The following is a 20,150-nucleotide window of genomic DNA, read 5'->3' as shown; positions in this document are numbered from 1 at the left end:
TTAACTGAAACTTGAATAGTGCGAGGTTGAAGAAGGATAGCTAACTGCTGTTTGACTTGACAGGAAACTAAATGATTGTTTTTAATCCCAGCGCTCAGCTAGTGTGAAGCAGCTAATTGCTGTGTGGCATGCGTTTGTCCTAAAATGTTATGCATGCCTTATCGACTGAGTTGAATGAAGCTACAGCAGCCAAGGTGATAATGTCTGGAATAACTTTTGCTGTTCTCCAAATCACATTTTAAAGCTGCAATCCTTAGTTGCTACATCTCTTTTTTTTTAAGTATAAATGAATTACAGATACACCCCTTGATTCTTGATGAATATGAGCTTAGTTCAACTGTCGTATCCCATCAGAACCCAAAATATAAGATTATTTTACGACAATGTTAATAAACAATGTAAATGTAAACAAACACCGTATAGCCCCAAAACATGGTTAAAACTATAATGTTGATTTCATGAAAGGTCCGTCCTTGCATCCATAGCTCTGTCTATGAATTTGAATGTTTACATTTCTCCAGGCGCATCGATCAGCATTTTAGCAAACCTAAGGCGGGGAGCCCATTTTTTTATTGTTTCAATTGCAGTGACTAGCTTTAAAACTGTATAGAAAAGCAGCTTTCACAAAATTTCTTGGAAGGGGGAAGAAACCACTGAACTAACTTGAATATTTTCATTAAGTAAATTTTCAAATGAATTTATTTTAATAAATTAGGGCAGATACAAATTAACACAATGCATCAATTTTCAGAGATATTTGTGATACCCCATGGCCACCCATGACTGGTCCTTGGTCCCCCCTTGGCAACCATTAAAAAATGTATAGAAAGCTCCTGCCTATGAGTGTGACTGACTTGACTAACCTGTTGCAGGAGGCTGTCAAGAGAGTCTTTGTCGAAGGGCAAGAGGCCGTCCTTCTGCAGGCGCAGGATGAGCTCCGGCTTCCTATAGGGCTTAAGGGCCAGCAGGTGGGTGAGGCGCTCCCTCATGGGCCTCTGCTGCGCCATGCTCTTCTTCCCCGTGCTGCTGGAGATTATGACAGGGCGCGACGTCCGCCGCGACGGAGCGATGTCAGACAGGCCAGGCGCTGGTTTCCGGATCTGCACCTTCTTACCTGAGAAAAGAAAAGCCACATTGTTGTGTGTAAGAAAGGTTGAGCCTTTGTGACATCTAACCATGAGAGGTTGGGGGTTGTAATGAGAAGTTCTAGGTCCATCTGAAGTTCTCTTCAACAGAGAAAAGCAAACAGGGTGAACTTTATGAGAACCTAAGTTGTCTAGAAAGTTACCACAGTACAAATAGTTGAACAAGCTGCTTCCTGGCAAAACAGCCACATTAATCAGACTGTGAACATGTGATGTGATGGTGTTTGTGGTGACTGGTCAGTTAGTTGGTTCGTTTGAGTCAGAGACGTAACTGTGTGAAGCTCTGAGCACCTAACCATCCGGCCAGCCCATTGAGCCCCACACAGGGAACCATGAGCATGCAATTATCCCTACGAAGTGAGCTCAGCCATTTTCACCAGAATTAAGGTCATACGGAGATAGAGTGTGACTAAGGCACAGCTTGGGACTCAAAATAAATTAAACCACACCGTTCCTGACTTCCTCTCCAACAAGTCAATTACAGCATATCCTAGAAGCTTAATTTTAAAAAACAGCAATGCATAACAGATTATGGTGTTTCAGTTCTAGGTACACTTCTACTTCGTTTCTGTTCAGGGCTACTATGGTCTTTACTGATGTGCAGCAGAAACAGTTTCAGTATGCAGCTCTCCTGAGACTAGTAAAAAGCCCACAGTCTGATGTTCACTTGAAGCAGCCATGCTTGTCTCTGTGTGCGCGCGTGTGTTTTCAGTGTGGAAATACAATCTCTAGACTGGAGGCGGCTAGGATAGGAGGCTAAAACTGCCACCGGACAGGGCCTCACTAGTAGGACGAAGGGCTGCTTGACTGATGCGGAAATAACACCATATTGAATTATAGCCTAGCTGATGAGCCTGCCACTGCTCTGGCTCACTGTCGCGAGACCCAAACACACCCTAAAATGAGACAGCTCACCATCAGCATTCACCCTGGATGTGAACCGACATGAGGGAAAGTGTCACAAAACAAAAACAGGAATGCAAAACCTCTTTCTAATACAGTATGCATATATCCTAGACAGGGCTATAGGCCTTTTAAATTAGTAGCCTATGTTCTGTTTGACTGAGCTGGTTCTGACCGAAGGCCCTTACCACAGCTGAGTGTAAAACGTAATGTCGAAGGGCCTTACCTACGTATCTCCCCCCAGGCTTGATGACGATCGCACCCCTGCTGCGGGTCTCCTCCTCTGCCTGAGCCATGCTTTGCCTGGCCTTCTGGTAGGAGTCGTCTGTGGCACACACAGTGATCTTGTCCTGGATCCCACCCAGGCAGTCCAGCTGAATGCTCCCTTCACTGGGACAACGGAGAGGGTTACACAGAAACAAAGACCAACAGGTCAACTCACTCCCACGCTTGGGGAGATTCTCTTAGCTTCCCTACAAAAAAGGTACAGACTTTTAACTTTGTGTAGACACATCCAAATGGCATTAGCTTACAGTTTGAGGAACATGTAACGAAAACAGAAACTAAATCAGTGCTTTTATTGCAAAAAAATAAAGAGACTTGAGGAAGCCCATTCAGTATTTATTTTTTAATTTTTTAAATTTTCTGGTCTTAGCCTTTCCTTATGCTGCCCAACGCACCTTGCTGTGCTAATATTCATGACATACCACTGCCTTGAGTGCACCATCATTTGATTATCTATTCAACTGTGGATTCCCTAGTTATCAAACCAATGTTGCATCAAATTCTATTCTTTCCTGGTTTTCCCTGCCTTTGATTCCTCCTCACGTTGATGACGGTTTGGCAGGGGATATAACGGAATTGGCAGCCCTCAGTGGCTCTGCCCCGGGTTTATAGCGGAATTAGAGGCTCATGAGGATCCAGGTCGATGGGTGAACTCCAGCCGACCCAGTCTCTCATTAGAAATAGTTGAGGACATGGGTGTTTAAAAAACTAGCCAGTCAGAGCCGGGACTCAGTTCCTCGCCTTCCACCTCAATACGCAGACATCTGGCCCAATTCAATTAATTTGCTCAACATTTGTCTTTGATCAGACTGGGAGGCAAATAGGACAGAAAGCACACTTGAGAGCAGATGGCACTCACTCTGCACCAAAGCCTGTGATCAGGAAGTTCTCCTCCAAACATTTTTCAGAACTCTCCTAATCCAGTTTAGCTCTTAACCATGTTAACAAACTCCTCCGTATGCAAACAGTCACTCAATTTAGCCTGTCCAAATAGACTTTTTCAAACCTACTGACAGAGTGGAGTCATGGTAGCTTCATTCCAAAAAATAATTCATATGAAATAAGTGTCAACTGTGTTTGCATGCATCAATGCTTATTATGCGTGTATATGAGTGATGAATGTCTCATATGTCAAAGAGGATGAGGCCAGCGTCTCTGTGCTCACTCACCTGGTGATGTACTGCTGAATGCAGTCGAAACTTCCCTGTGGGTTGTCTCTACCAACATTGGACAAGTAGAAAGTAAACGTCCGCAGCTCATTCGGATTTTCCGACCGTGGTATTGAGATTTTCTGTGGACGGAGGAGAAAATTATAAATCAATGGCAGACATTCTTCCAGAGAGTGCGTTTAAATGATCAATATAGGAAAGGTCATCCATAATCTGTTCCATCCAATACATCCAGCAGCTGATGTCACAGATTTAGAAAACAAATCTAACAGTGTTGTTTGCTGAACGTCTCACTCACACACAACCCAAATCAAATTTTATCTGTCACATACACATGGTAAGAACATGTTAATGCGAGTGTAGCGAAATGCTTGTGCTTCTAGTTCCGACAATGCAGTAATAACCAACGAGTTATCTAACCTAACAATTCCACAACTACTACCTTATACACACACAAGTGTAAAGGGATAAAGAATATGTACATAAAGATATATGAATGAGTGATGGTACAGAAAGGCATAGGCAAGATGCAGTAGATGGTATCGAGTACAGTATATACATATGAGATGAGTAATGTAGGGTATGTAAACTAAAGTGCATAGTTTAAAGTGGCTAGTGATACATTTTTGATCAATTTCCATCAATTCCATTATTAAAGTGAGCTGGAGTTGAGTCAGGATGTTGGCAGCAGCCACTCGATGTTAGTGGTGGCTGTTTATCAGTCTGATGGCCTTGAGATAGAAGCTGTTTTTCAGTCTCTCGGTCCCTGCTTGATGCACCTGTACTGACCTCGCCTTCTGGATAATAGAGGGGTGAACAGGCAGTGGCTCGGGTGGTTGTTGTCCTTGATGATCTTTATGGCCTTTCTGTAACATCGGGTGGTGTAGGTGTCTTGGAGGGCAGGTAGTTTGCCCCCAGTGATGCGTTGTGCAGACCTCACTACCCTCTGGAGAGCCTTACGGTTGTGGGCGAAGCAGTTGCCGTACCAGGCGGTGATACAGCCCGACAGGATGCTCTCGATTGTGCATCTGTAGAAGTTTGTGGGTGCTTTTGGTGACAAGCCGAAATTCTTCAGCCTCCCGAGGTTGAAGAGGCGCTGCTGCGCCTTCTTCACAACGCTGTCTGTATGGGTGGACCAATTCAGTTTGTCCGTGATGTGTACGCCGAGGAACTTAAAACTTAGTACCCTCTCTACTACTGTCCCATCGATGTGGATAGGGGGGTGCTCCCTCTGCTGTTTCCTGAAATCCACAATCATCTCCTTTGTTTTGTTGACGTTGAGTGTGAGGTTATTTTCCTGACACCACAGTCCGAGGGCCCTCACCACCTCCCTGTAGGCCGTCTCGTCGTTGTTGGTAATCAAGCCTACCACTGTAGTGTCGTCCGCAAACTTGATGATTGTGTTGGAGGCGTGCATGGCCACGCAGTCGTGGGTAAACAGGGAGTACAGGAGAGGGCTGAGAACGCACCCTTGTGGGGCCCCAGTGTTGAGGATCAGCGGTGTGGAGATGTTGTTACCTACCCTCACCACCTGGGGGCAGCCCGTCAGGAAGTCCAGGACCCAGTTGCACAGGGCGGGGTCGAGACCCAGGGTCTCGAGCTTGATGACGAGTTTGGAGGGTACTATGGTGTTAAATGCTGAGCTGTAGTCGAAATACAGGATTCTCACATAGGTATTCCTCTTGTCCAGATGGGTTAGGGCAGTGTGCGGTGTGGTTGCGATTGCGTCGTCTGTGGATCTATTGGGGCGGTAAGCAAATTGGAGTGGGTCTAGGGTGTCAGGTAGGGTGGAGGTGATATGGTCCTTGACTAGTCTCTCAAAGGTCTTCATGATGACGGAATTGAGTGCTACGGGGCGGTAGTCATTTAGCTCAGTTACCTTAGCTTTCTTGGGAACAGGAACAATGGTGGCCCTCTTGAAGCATGTGGGAACAGCAGACTGGGATAAGGATTGATTGAATATGTCCGTAAACACACCAACCAGCTGGTCTGCGCATGCTCTGAGGACGCGGCTGGGGATGCCGTCTGGGTCTGCAGCCTTGCGAGGGTTAAAATGTTTTACTCACGTCGGCTGCAGTGAAGGAGAGTCCGCAGGTTTTGGTAGCGGGCCGTGTCAGTGGCACTGTATTGTCCTCAAAGCGAGCAAAGAAGTTATTTAGTCTGTCTGGGAGCAAGACATCCTGGTCCACAACGGGGCTGTTTTTTTTTTGTAATCAGTGATTGACTGTAGACCCTGCCACATACCTCGTGTCTGAGCCGTTGAATTGCAACTCTACTTTGTCTCTATACTGACGCTCAGCTTGTTTGATTGCCTTGCGGAGGGAATAGCTACACTGTTTGTATTCGGTCATGTTTCCGGGCACCTTGCCCTGGTTAAAAGCAGTGGTTCGTGCTTTCAGTTTCGCGCGAATGCTGCCATCAATCCACGTTTTCTGGTTTAGGAATGTTTTAATAGTTGTTGTGGGTACGACATCGCCAATGCACTTTCTAATGAACTCGCTCACCGGATCAGAGTATTCGTCAATGTTGTTGCCATAACCAACATATCCGAATCCACGTGATCAAACCCCCCACGGTGCACTTCCAGATACAGTAAAACCACTCACCACAACCCTCTAACTTATGAGCAATATAGTTTACTGCACACAAACATATCGGTGAGTAGTAGTAGGCCTCAGTAGAGTAGTTATTCATGTAAATTCTAGAAATTAAACCTCAAATTTACAACGTTGTTTGAATCCCTTGGAGCATGCCCCAGGCCCATCAGGTGTTCTGACATGTTCAGTGAATAAAGCTGTATAGCCAACAACAGCTTTACAACAGTAAACCCACTCACCACCCTGTAACTTATGAGCAACATACATGTAACTGCCCGAATAAAGGAAACCCCAACAGTGTCAGTAGGGAGTTTGGGCCACCAAAATCCCGAACAGCTTAAATGCACCTTGGGATAGATTCTACAAGTGTTTGGAACTATTGGAGGGATGCAACACCATTCTGCCACAAGAAATTCCATCATTTGGTGTTTTGTTTATGGTGGAAAACGCTGTTTCAGGCAAAGCTCCAGAATTGTTTAACTGGGTTGAGATCTGATGGCCGACACACACACCCTTTGAGAGCCCTCTTTCAAAGTCACGGAGATCTCTTCTTCTAGCCATGGTAGCCCAAATAATGGGCAACTGGGAATTTATATACATGAAGCACGATGGGATGTTAATTAACTCAGGAACCACATCTGTGAGGAAGTGCCTGCTTTCAATATACTCAGTATCCCTCAATTACTCAAGTGTTTCCTTTATTTTGGCAGTTACCTATTTGTGTACTATAGGAAGGTGTCTATCAGGCTTGCATGGTGGCGATGTAAGAGGATGATGAGTAACAGGGTGAGGCTTGAGGCTAAAAGACGGGGATGCATAGCTGAGCTAGGCTAGTCCACAAGTCCCCACTGATCTGTGACATTCTGCTTGTTTAACTGGTAATGTGGGTAAATGTAACAAGCAGTAAATCGTTACACATAGGTATTTCTGAAGTAGTCAAGCCTGCTTAGCCATAATTGCTCTACTGCTCCCATGTTACAGGTGTTGCTTCTAGGCAAACTTGGGAATGAGTGAAATTACCACCTAGACTACTGCCCAGCGCAGAGGCCTCTTAATCACAGGGTTCGTAGCTGGTCCACACATCTGTTGGACTTTGTTTTTAAAGAGGGAAAATAATTAGCCAAACACTGGGCTGCTTTTAAGAGACCCATGTGACGCAGATGTTGGGTTTTCTTGTAAAACGGATCCCGATTCCAGTATCACTATAGACAGGTGATGGTTGAGCTGTCAGAGTTCAGTGAAACACCCCGTAATCTTCTTCGAACAACAGTGAGTAGGTTAAACTGGCAGGGAGAGATTGGAGAAATGAAGACCGTTTTTAAAGCCATACGCCTCCCTCTCCTACAATGGAAAACAAATTCTAGAATTTGGGCCTGGACTCCCATGAGGATTTTTATTTTTTATTTACCTACCCCTGCTGGGGTAGAGAGTAGTTGGGTATGTGAGCAAGTCTCACGAACAGGAGTGGAGCTCCAGGCTTGAGAGAAGAACAGAGTGTTGGATGGGGTAGAGCGAGGCATGGCCAGGGGAGAGGGCGGTGTTTTGGGGAGTTCTGGCAGACTTGCTGAGCAGGCTGACCCCTGGCTTGGTCTGTTGGCTCGCTGCAGTGTTGGAGAGCTGTGACCCACTGCTCCTCTAACACACTGGGGCTGATATACTCAAAGACCGCTATCTCGGTCTCTCTCCCTCTCTCACTAGCAGCCCAGCTCGGTTTACCCAAGGTCCTAACACGTGTGGAGCCTGCAGGTGGCCAACTATAAATAAACACTGGGCTCTCGGTTATGTGAGACGCTCAGCCTCAGCTCCAGTACAAACCTGCCTTTTATGCTCCACATGAAGAGATCTAGCCTTTCACAGTGCGAAGTTATCAACCCATTGCCTTGTGTGTTTATAAGAGAAACTGAATGGGATTAGACCCATTATCGTAATGTCCAATTGAGGTAGCCTGGATATTATAATAATCTTACTTCACAAGAAGAAAACAGTACAACGATCATGCTTCCTCATTCAAACGTTGCACTGAATATTATCGATTCACCCCTTCCTGATCATGCTTCCTCATTCAAACGTTCCGTTGAATATCATCAATTCACCACTTCCTGGTGACTGCAGATGTGCACACCAGACACCCCTCATCAGTCAGAGTATGTCAATCTCACACACACTTTATAAGGGTAGTGTGTGTGTGTATAACCTGCGATGATTAAGAGGCAGTGGGACTCACTGGAAGGCAAAGGAGGGGTGAGTCAGTCTGACACAGTACAGGATTACAGAATCGGGCCCCAGCTGTGAATGTGGGCTGATTGAGGATCCACGCAACAGATGCCCTGATCCCACTACAGGCAGGCCGGGGCCAACCAACCAACAGTAATGCTGCAGCAATGGGCTACTGCTTGAGCCTACTGGCAGTTATCTAGGAACACTGGAACTTCACACAGATGTTACAGTCAGGTGGTGAATTACTACCCTCTCAAAAATACTTTACCCACATGAAAACCAGCGAGCCTCAAACCCACACTACATCTAGCCATAACCAACCAGACAGGTCGGAAGCAGCCTTCTCTCAGAGGAAATGCCAAGCCAATAGGATGCATTTTATTACCAAAACATGCACTCAAATAAAAAAACAGGGCACATGGAAAGAGTTGTCGTCCATCCTCAACAAAAAGCTGAATGAACAGCACACTCCAGCGCACCCTCTCCAGCAGACAGACACGGTCACCCACCCTACCCCCTCTTCCATCTGAAAAGCAAATGGATTGTAACAGCTATTTCCAACCCCCTTCTCTCTCTGCCTCTAGCTCCCCTCATATTTTGCACAGTCCTGCAAACAAAGCCTCTTTTCAGGCCAGGGGCACTGGAAAGGACTGGCCCTTCACAGCAGCTCCTCCTTAGCGTAATTAATGAAACAGCTGAGGGAGAGGCCGTGCAAAGCAGGGGGCATTCATCGCTGGCACAAGCCTGTCCTCCTCGCCAAATACAGCCAGACATACAGCCTGAGGAACACTGACACACAGTCGCACACACACTGTCCTCCACCCACACAGGATGTTTACCATCCTTGGCCTGTTTACCTTTCCTGACTATTCTTTGAGCTGGTTCTATTATGCCACCTTGACCCTGGAAGTGACTGAATGAAAGCTCTGCCAATATGAATGAATGTAAATGCTATGGTCATACTGAGCAGCCAACACATTTAGCAGGTTACCCCCTCACTCCCCCGCTTTCATTAGCATTTCGGTGTACTAATAGAACAGGTTCCTATCCAGACCCGCCATGATTCAGCCATTAAACACATGCATAATTCAGCACTTCAAACACCCAGTAAAAACACCATATTTTCAAACCATCTGATCTCTCAAGTTGATGGGAGCAATTACTGATACCTCCCGCTCCCACTAGAAGCATGAATTGGGGGGGGGGGGGGGGGGGGGGGGTACAGACATCTGATGGAGATTTAACTACCTGATGAAAAATGCAGACGCTTTAAACACTCCAGCTTTATCAAATATTATCAAGTTTTAATGTCATGAGTACAAGTACAGTGAAATGCCTTTTTTGCCAGCGCTAAACCCAACAATGCAGAAATCAATATCGATGTAGTACTAAAAATAACATAAGGTAGAACAACAACAAAAAAACACGAAAATAAGAACACGAGAAGTAAGCTATATACAGGGTCAGTTCCAATACCATATTTACAAATGGTTCATTAAAGACAAAGACATGGTCGTGCATTGCTTCAAATGAGAGAATAGACTGTTCAAAACGTTTAAAGCACAATCCAATGGCCACTGAAACCTCTCACTTTGTAACTGTAACGGATGTGAAATGGCTAGCTAGTTATCGGGTACGCGCTAGTAGCATTTCAATCAGTTACGTCACTTGCTCTGAGACTTTAAGTAGGGTTGCTCCTTGCTCTGCAAGGGCCGCGGCTTTTGTGGAGCGATGGGTAACGACGCTTCGTGGGCGACCGTTGTTGTGTGCAGAAGGTCCCAGGTTCGCGCCCGTGTCGGGGCGACGACGTAAAGTTATACTGTTACATAACCACGTTAGACACTGGGTTGCATGTGACCCACCTACCTTCTGTACACGGTACTGTTCAGACAGCTCGCTTAGCTTTAGCTTATCTAGGCCTAAACAGTACTGATTATCCAAACAATATAAAGTAGACACGTTAGCAACATCTGTGGCACCGCTCCAGTTTATGTTCTGATGTCTGAAATGAAAACAAATCTAATCTACACCGTCAACACTTCAGTGTAAATGTCACTAACAAACTGACTCACATTAGTGAAGGCTTGTTTGATGGAGAGATGTTGGACCAGCAGCGTTAGATGTCTGGAATGCATACAGTGCTGCTCATACTGTGAATGACAATGCTCGCCTTACAGATTAAAAAAAATAAAAAATCCCTACGGGCTAATTTGTAGAGACTGATGCTGTCCATAGTAGAAGAGCATGCGATGGGACTTGTCTGGGTCTGGGTAGTGTGCCCAGACAAGTTCCTTGTCTCTCACATGCACAGAACTTCTGTCTGTCCACCCTGTGACGGGAATATCTAGGCCTGCTAGTACAGCCGCACTCGTCCTGCTCAGTGCAGATGTAATTGTAGCCACACATGTCGCTGCCAAAATATGACAGGAAAACTAATCCTGCCAGTCACTCGCAGACAACACAGCTCACTGCAGCTACAGAGGCCGTCTAGGCAATACTTGGTTATACACACACAGAACACAGTCCATGAATTAATGTTTAACCGATAGAAAAATGTGGTCTGTGGTGCAAACTCATTTGCAGACTCTGATCTCACAATTTTACTGAAAAATATAAAGGGTTGTTATTTATAACTTGAAATGCACTTACCCCTTGGTTTCCAGTAAATCGGATCAGCGGTTGTGAAGACAGGTCCTGAGAGAGATAGAGGACAAATAAACAGTCACATTGAAAACTGATCCTACTGAACAAGTGGATTTAATGAGTCAAACTTCATAGATCCTGCTTGGTGGGCAAAAAAGAGGACTGTTAAGTAAAGCCCATTCAGGAGACAGGCACATTAAACAGTATAAACACTGTGCATTACAATTGAAACCTAACCACATCCAAATGACCATCGGATTACCATGATGAATCTTTAACTAGTCTAAACGTACAGAAACCAGATGAGTAACCTGGATAATCTAGCTGTCCTTTATGATGGGACTAATCTGTCAAACAGCGTCACCTTTCCCACAGCAGTAACAGGTGAGTAGTCGTTCTCCCATATGCATACTACTCACTGCTTGCATGGAACTTTTAAAAAATTGTCCTGTTTGGATGAGGTAAAAGCCTTCTGTATTTCACATCAAGCAGTCAGTTTACAGAGTTTTTTCGAAATTGCCTCGCTGTGCTGCTCCAACTAGCCTCCCTAAAATGTCAAGGCCTTGCCGTCGCTCAACATATTAAAACATTGTCTTTAGAGGGTGACAGGATAGAAATGCAAAGCAAGCAGCAGGCCATCCACGTCAATGAGCTGCGCTCCCTTCCCTGTTTTCATATTTCACCAACATTAGGCACACAGGCAGACAAAAAACACACATACACAAGCATTTCCTGCAAAACAATCTGTACACATAAAAAGAAGCATGCCAGTTGCGCTGCAGTAAGATAAATGTGTGGTGTCCTCATTTGTTTTTCAGCACTCAGGCTATTCAGTGCAACGGCAAGCAGTTGGTACACTGCCAGCCAATCAGAATGGTGTTCCTGGTGCTGACATATTTGTTGTTATTGTCCACTGTTAGCAGCCACCAGATGAGGCTCAGATAAATATGGTGAAGTTATGGGGGACAAACATTCAATAAATCAAAACTCTAGATGTTTGCAAAGCACTTGCATAAAATCAGATGAGCAATGAGCATAGGACTTGCCTGATCAATGTACTCAACAGCACAGCCAATCATATTAACTGCATAATGACACAGGCAGACTAAAGGCAGACTATTCAACTGAGTTGTGTGAATAGCCATGTGAATTACCTCACCAAAATCCTAACACACACAAAAAAAAAAACTAGTTGTGACCAAATATTTGTTCTAAGTTCTGATTAACATAACTTTGGCAAGTAACAACTTGTACATAAACTTTTATCCATAGCACTGAGGTTCTGGAACGCCATCAGTGGGGTCATCCATTTCTTCTAAAAGCCTTACCGTGTCCGAATGTGTGGGAGAAAAATAAGTTGGTTTAAGAACAGACGCTGGTGTTGAACTCAAAACAAGTTACCCCTTTCAACCTAAGGTAAACGTATTACACAATGGGTTACACTGCTAAAGAAGCCATGGTCTGCAGTACAGCAGACCACTGGGCACATCAGCGTAGAGCTTACTCTATCAAGTCAAGCAGACAAAGCAATTAACACACCACTACTGAACAAACCATTGATTGCATGATAGGAGACGATACAGGAGCAGAACATGATTTACTTGAACAAATCAAAAGTTACTTGTCACATGCACCGAATAAAACAGGTGTAGACCTTACCGTGAAATGCTTACTTACAAGCCCTTAAACAACGCAGTTAAGAAAATATTTACAATATAAACTACAGTTGCAAATAAAATATAAAAGGGACACAAACAATGAGGCTATACACAGAGGGTACCAAGTCAATGTGCGGGAGTACAGGTTAGTCGAGGTCATTTCTACATGTAGGTAGGGGAAAATTGACTATGCATAGATAATAAACAGCGAGTAGCAGCAGTTTAAAGGGGGGGTCAAAGCAAATAGTCCGGGTGGCCATTTGATTAATTGTTCAGCAGTCTTATGGCTTGGGGGTAGAAGCTGTTAAGGAGCCTTTTGGTCCTTGACTTAGCACTCCAGTACCACTTGCAGTGTGGTAGCAGAAAGAACAGTCTATGACTTGGGAGACTGGAGTCTTTGGACAATTTTTTGGGCTTTCCTCTGGCACCACCTAGTATATAGGTCCTGGATGGCAGGAAGCTTGGCCTGGGCTGTACGCACTACCCTCTGTAGCACCTTACAGGATGCCAAGCAATTGCTGGCTAGTCTAGGAGACTAAGCACAACATGTTTTCCACTAATCATAGCCAAGCTTCAAGGAGGAACATGCCTGACAACTCTGACAAGCAATAGAGGAAGTCCCTCTGGTTTCCTTCCTCATTGCCACTTCTGGAGATCACATGTGAACCAGGAAGAGAGGCTAGCGTGCCCAGAGCACAGAGGAGCCTTTGGAAAGAGTAGGGTGACGCTGCCATTGGGCAGACGGTGGCACTGCAGAACATCCAACGACTGACACTGAGCCCCCTCACACTGGCAGCTGTGAACATGGCACGTTGTGAACAGGGTAACCCCTGGTCTGTGGACATTGCCATTACCCAATGTAAAATACAGGTTGTAGTTCTATGAATTTCTTTGCGGTCAGAAAGTGTTTTCTAATCATGGATGACATTTTGACACACAAAGGTCATTTGTGTGTTCAGCCACATCCGTATTATAGGGCAGATTCTGACCAGAGTTAAGTGCACATAATCGAACGCAATTCCCTTTATGCACCTTTCTCTCCACGTGTATTCTGACCTTAAACTTAAGCATGAGATTAGCATGCTTTTCACTGGCTATTTGTTTTGGGTGGAGATCAAAGTAGTTAAGGTATGGCGGAGGCGTCTACAGATTCAACGTATTCTGACCTCGACTTAATTCCCCTCATAATTCCACCACCTTTTCGCACAATGAATAAGGTCGACCGTCAGTTATACCAACATATATTTATAACTGTCACTTTAGTGGTAGTTTCCTTACATTTTGCATTATTCCATTACAATGTAATGAGGCATAAAGAACACAATGCACAATGTATCAAAACCAATTGTGACTGGACGATTTGGAGTGGAATACGTGATGCAACGTGAGAATTTCAATTTCACAAGTAATTCCGAATCGCATACAGTCATTGAAACATGCATGTCAAATTTCACACCAACAGAATAGAGATCTTGTCCCAGGCGTTCCTCAGTACAACCCTGGTCTTTACTGGCTAGTCTAAAACCTAGACCTAGGAGCCTGAGCACTAGGTCTGGGGAAGATGTCAGATTCTCTATGACATTTGGAAAGGGGGAAAAAATGTATCCAGGGAGGGTCTTCTTCAGACAACTCTACCAACAAATCATGAGTTCGGGTGTGCAGGGCTTAAAATGCAGGCGGGAACTGTGCTCATGTTTAGCTAGGGTTACAAGCAAATACAGCAATAAAGTCACGGGTGACGCGCCTCCCATTTCCAACGGACACCGGAACTTCTACAGGCGTGTAAGCTGGAATATTGGTGCATTGCGGGAGGCATCCAGTCTGTAGAGAGACTATTTCCTGAGATCTAGTTTTACCCAGACCTGTGCTCAATCTGAACCAGCCAGCCATTCAATGGAGCCTGCACGTTCCGTCAACTCCACCGCTGCAACATAAAACAGAGTACCCGAATTTAGCCCGCCCCCCCCACTGACATAGTGCAACACTCAGCCTGTTCATTTGAATGGGCTGCTGATATGTCACTATTCTCTGGGACTGGAGCCAAGAATGTTCCACAGAGCTAACAGTGTGGCTCCTGAACGGGCCATGGATGTTCACAAAACTGGAGAACGGCCACCAGCTAGTGTCACGCAAATAAGAGAAACCTCAACGAGTCTAGGCCCAAGATTATTCCGGGGCGTACCTTTGCATGGCGAAGATGAAGCTAGAACAGAGTTGGGGTAGGGCTGGGCGATAAATATAATGAATTAAACTCATTCAAACGTATGCTTCTGCACAATATTCCAAATGCCTGTATCACAAGAATCAAGTTTGTTTATATATGAGTGTTTATGTCCGCTTGTTCTCATGTCTTTTTGGTCTTGTCTCCTTCACTCCCTCTGTGCACCTTTCCATTTTCACCAGTGATCTGTATATAATGTCTCCACCCTAACAATGGGAGTTGTTTTCCCAAAGGCGGGAAGGCAGGCAGCAAGCTTATGTCTAAAATAAGCCCATAGAAACTCATTGGCCTTATTTTGGACACATTTTGGCGAGACACACACCCCCACCAAGCCCGCCCCCATCATTTAAAACAAAGATGTCATAGAGGAAGAAGTGATCTCTGACAAGTGGTTTCAACTCGCTATTTGCGTTGGAGGTTTGGTCCAACAGAATGTCATATGGACACAGAAACAAACTTTATTTTACTGTAATAGAGCATAGAAAGGCTAACGATACTCTGTTTATGTCTCAACTGCTCAAATTGCATGCACACTACCAAAACAGGATTATCAATTAACATTTAATTCTGGAAAATGAATGCTCAATTTGTCACACAGCCACATCCCGCAAGCAGCATTTGAACTGTTTTACTGTCTAGTCTGTTTAATAAATGTGCAATAAGCACAAAAAAAAATTATAAAAGGAAATGGCAACTCGTTCCCATTCTGAGAAATAAGGTAGGCCACTTGATTTCAACATCTGAACCAGGTTCAAAAAAAGTTTGAGACGGACAGAAGGGTGTGTTCATAATAATTAAACTCATCTGCCTTGTTAGCTAGCAAATAGATCTAAATTGGCTAAACATGAAATATATATATTAGCTGGCCACTCACTAGCACGTGGGCCTGTGCATAAAAAAAGAGCATAATAATAGACTGAGTTTGAAAGCCAAATCAGTGATTACTATAAAAAATGTTGAACTATTTTGATAAAATAATTAATTGTTAGTGGGTCTTGTGGTTGTGGAAGACTTACAGGCCCTTCAGAAAGTAATTCCACATTTTGCTGTGTTACAGCCTGAATTCAAAATTTATTAAATTGTTGGTTTTTCCCTCGCCCATCTACAAGCAATACACCAGAATTACAAAGTGAAAATATGTTCTTAGAAATGTTAACATTTATTGAAAATGAAATACACAAATCTAATTTACTTAGGTATTCACATCTGACTCAATACATGTTAAAATCAACTCTGTGAGTCTTTCTGGGTAAATCTCTATGAACTTTGCACACCTGGATTGTACAATATTTGCACATTACTATTTTAAATTCTTCAAGATCTGTCAAGTTGGTTGTTGATCAATGGTAGACAGCCATTTTCAAGTCTTGCCATAGATTTTCATGCCGATTTAAGTCAAAACTGTAACTAGACCACTCAGAAACATTCAATGTTGTCTTGCTAAACTCCAGTGTATATTTGGCCTTGTGTTTTAGGCTATTGTCCTGTTGAAAGGTGAATTTGTCTCCCAGTGTCTGTTGGAAAGCAGACCACCAGGTTTTCCTACAGGATTTTGCCTGTACTTACCACTATTCCATTTCTTTTTATCCTAAATAACTCTATAGTCCTTGCAGATGACAAGCAAACTCATAACATGATGCAGCCACCACCATGCTTGTTGAATTTGCCCCAAACATGACACTTTGTATTCAGGACAATAAGGTAATTTCTTTGCCACATTTTTTGCAGTTTTACTTTAGTGCCTTATTGCAAACAGAATGCATGTTTTAGAATATTTGTATTCTGTACAGGCTTCCTTCTTTTCACTCTGTCAATTAGGTTAGTATTGTAGAGTAACTACAATGTTGATCCATCCTCAGTTTAATGGCTGTAATAGAACTAACTGTTTTAAAGTCACCATTGGCCTCACGGTGAAATCCCTGAGTGTTTATCTTCCTCTCCAGCAACTGAGTTAGGAAGGATGCCTGGGTCTTTATAGTGACTGGGTATATTGATACACCATCCAAAGTGCCAAAAATATCACCATGCTCAAAGGAATAGAAATTTCAGTTTTACCCATCTACCAATAGGTGCACTTCTTTGCAAGGCATTGAAAAACCTCCCTGGTATTTGTTTGAAATTCACTGCTCGAATTATGGCCCTTACAGGTAATTGTATATGTGGGGTACAGGGATGCGGTAGCTATTCAAAAATAAATGTTAAAACACTAGTGTTGCACAACTTGTGACTAACACATTTTTACTTCTGAACTTATTTAGGCTTGCCATAAAGGAGTTTAACTTCTCTAGGATAGGGGGCAGCATTTTCACGTTTGGATGAAAAGCATAACCAAATTCAACTGCCAGCTACTCATCCCCAGAAGATAAGATATGCATATTATTAGTAGATTTGGATAGACAACACTCTGAAGTTTCTAAAACTGTTTGAATCATGTCTGTGAGTATAACAGAACTTATTTAGCAGGCGAAACCGAGGACAAACCATTCAGATTATTATTATTTTTTTAGGTCACTCTCTTTTCAATGGCTTTTCATTGGGAATCCAGATTTCTAATTGACCTTCTTGCAGTTCCTACTGCTTCCACTGGATGTCAACAGTCTTTAGAAATTGGTTGAGGTTTTTTCCTTTGTGTAATGAAGAAGTACGGCCATCTTGAACAAGGGTCACTTGAAGTGTACTGTTAGATAGAGGCGCGTGACCAGAAAGCTAGCTACAGTTTGTTTTAATCCTGTATTGAACACAGATCATTCAGTCTTCAATTTTAGCAATTATTTACGTTAAAAAATACCTAAAATTGTATTACAAAAGTAGTTTGAAATGTTTTGGCAAAGTTTACAGGTAGCTTTGAGATATTTTGTAGTCACGTTGCACAAGTTGGAACCGGTGTTTTTCTGGATCAAACGCACCAAATAAATGGACATTTTGGATATATATCGACGGAATTAAATCGAACAAAAAGGACCATTTGTGATGTTTATGGGACATATTGGAGTGCCAACAACAGAAGCTCGTCAAAGGTAAGGCATGAATTATATTTTTATTTCTGCGTTTTGTGTCGCGCCTGCAGGGTTGAAATATGCTTCTCTCTCTTTGTTTACTCTGTTGCTATCCTCAGATAATAGCATCGTTTGCTTTCGCCGAAAAGCCTTTTTGAATTCTGACATGTTGGCTGGATTCACAACAAGTGTAGCTTTAATTTGGTATCTATCATGTGTGATTTCATGAAAGTTGGATTTTTATAGTAATTTATTTGAATTTGGCGCTCTGCATTTTCTCGGGCTTTTGGCCAAGTGAGACAGTAGCGTCCCGCCTAAACTCAGGTTTTTGGATATAAATATGAACTTTACCGAACAAAACATACATGTATTGTGTAACATGAAGTCCTATGAGTGTCATCTGATGAAGATCAAAGGTTAGTGATACATTTTTTCTCTTCCTGCTTTTTGTTACTCCTCTCTTTGGCTGGAACAATGGCTGTTTTTTTCTGTGACTTGGCTCTGACCTAACAATCGTTTGGTGTGCTTTCGTCGTAAAGCCTATTTGAATTCTGACATGTTGGCTGGATTCACAACAAGTGTAGCTTTAATTTGGTATCTTTCATGTGTGATTTCATCAAAGTTGGATTTTTATAGTAATTTATTTGAATTTGGCACTCTGCATTTTTACTGGCTTTTGGCCAAGTGGTAGGTTAGCGTCCCACATATCCCAGAGAAGGTAATACTTGACTCCAGACACCAGCTTTTCATTTTTTATTCATTTGTAAACAATTCCACTGTGACATTATGGGTTATTGTGTGGAGGCCAGTGACAATATCTCAATTCAATCTATTTTAAATTGAGGCTGTAACATAACATGTGGAAAACGTCAAGGGGTGTGAATACTTTCTGAAGGCATGGTCCTGTATATTTAGCCTAGGTATAATTTCACAGGACCTGAATTAGGATTATTCCTGACTGAAATGCAGTGCATTTTTACCTTTGATTTTACAACAAAGCATAGAAAAAAACAGATATCATAAATCCATACATTTGAGAAGAAAAAAAAATCTACATATGATTTTTAGGCCATATCTCCCAGCCCTAAATTGAGGGATGGTGATCCTTCAACATTCAACTGTTGTTGGCAATTTAATGGGTGGTTTGGACACTGGGAAGTACCTGACGTGCGGACTAGTTGGCAAAGTGTCATCTGATCTGCATGCAAAGAGATAAAGCAGATTACACGCACAGACCGTGCCAAAGTAAAGGCACAGCACAATGTTTTCACCAGTGCTTTCCCCTTTTAAAAGTTAGGCCTCTAGTTGGATTACAGTCCTGCAATAGAATAGCAAGTTCTAATCCCCATCCACAGGACCTGCCGGTAACCAGACTATCCTAGGACTAAAATATCACTGGGTCGTTAGGAGGGCTACTCCTAAAACACTGCAGACGTTTTCACTGTGCATTTGTACCAAATCAACACGCCTGTTGATAATCTCAACAGTGCAGTGATGAGACTCCCCTCACCTCTCCGGGGAGACAACTTGCACCTCTATAAACACTGGTTCAAGTTTTAAATTGAATGTAGCATCAATGCTCACAAAAAACAATCATTGCGTTGGCTTGAAATCACGTCAAAGGAGTCTCCAAAGAGTTTTCCCATATTGGCACAGATCTTTGAAATAAAAATATGTTTTTAAACAGAAATCAAGTTGGGCTATATAAAACTGCTAAATGTATTAAACGACATTAAAACAGCTAAAAGTATGATTGACTGCATAAGAGGCTGTTTCCACATGGAAATGTGTTTTAGAAATATCACAGTGGCGTAGCACCAAAGTTCCAATCATTGGGAAGATCTGTGTAACACTAAATCAACACACTACTGCAGACAGCTGTTGTAAACTAGCTGAATGTCCTGAGGAATTGATAAATCAAAAAATTCCATAAAGATAAAGTTGCAAAGTGAAGGTGAGAATTTCTATAAAGTTTATAGAATCAGCTTAAATTGGAACTTGATATAATCTACATCTTCTTTAAATAACTTTGAGAAATCCCCCAATGACACCAAAAAACAACAGTTGGGGGTTCCAGTTGTAGGTAGGAGCGAGGGGAAACTATTCAACATGTGACAAAGCACCAGCCAACTCCAACTTGAAAATATCAGCGCATGTCAAATCAAATGACCATACAACTGTGTGACATTAACTAAACCTGTGACACGAGTGTAAGAACAGACGCTGTTATGAGGATAACCCTGAACTTTCCAGGACTCATCTGTGAGGGGGCCAGTGGAACCGAGTAGCACCCCACGTTGGCCCAGGGCCTGGGAC

At 43.2% G+C, this 20,150-nt stretch overlaps 1 protein-coding gene across 1 annotated transcript in view; it reads right to left on the bottom strand.

Annotated features, from left to right (window-relative positions):
- LOC129855159 (RNA polymerase II elongation factor ELL-like) overlaps positions 1-20,150 on the bottom strand; it is a 48,002-nt gene that overhangs the window by 18,241 nt on the left and 9,611 nt on the right. Inside the window, exons 2-5 of the mRNA XM_055922533.1 lie at positions 10,966-11,010; positions 3,503-3,624; positions 2,275-2,438; positions 864-1,114 (exon numbers count right to left, since the gene is read on the bottom strand). Coding sequence (XP_055778508.1) covers positions 864-1,114; positions 2,275-2,438; positions 3,503-3,624; positions 10,966-11,010 — 582 coding nt within the window. The remainder of the gene's footprint in view (positions 1-863; positions 1,115-2,274; positions 2,439-3,502; positions 3,625-10,965; positions 11,011-20,150) is intronic.

The sequence above is a fragment of the Salvelinus fontinalis genome, chromosome 5 (genome assembly GCF_029448725.1).
Source record: "Salvelinus fontinalis isolate EN_2023a chromosome 5, ASM2944872v1, whole genome shotgun sequence".
Taxonomy (NCBI): Eukaryota; Metazoa; Chordata; class Actinopteri; order Salmoniformes; family Salmonidae; genus Salvelinus; species Salvelinus fontinalis.
This window is presented reverse-complemented; position numbering and strand designations above follow the sequence as displayed.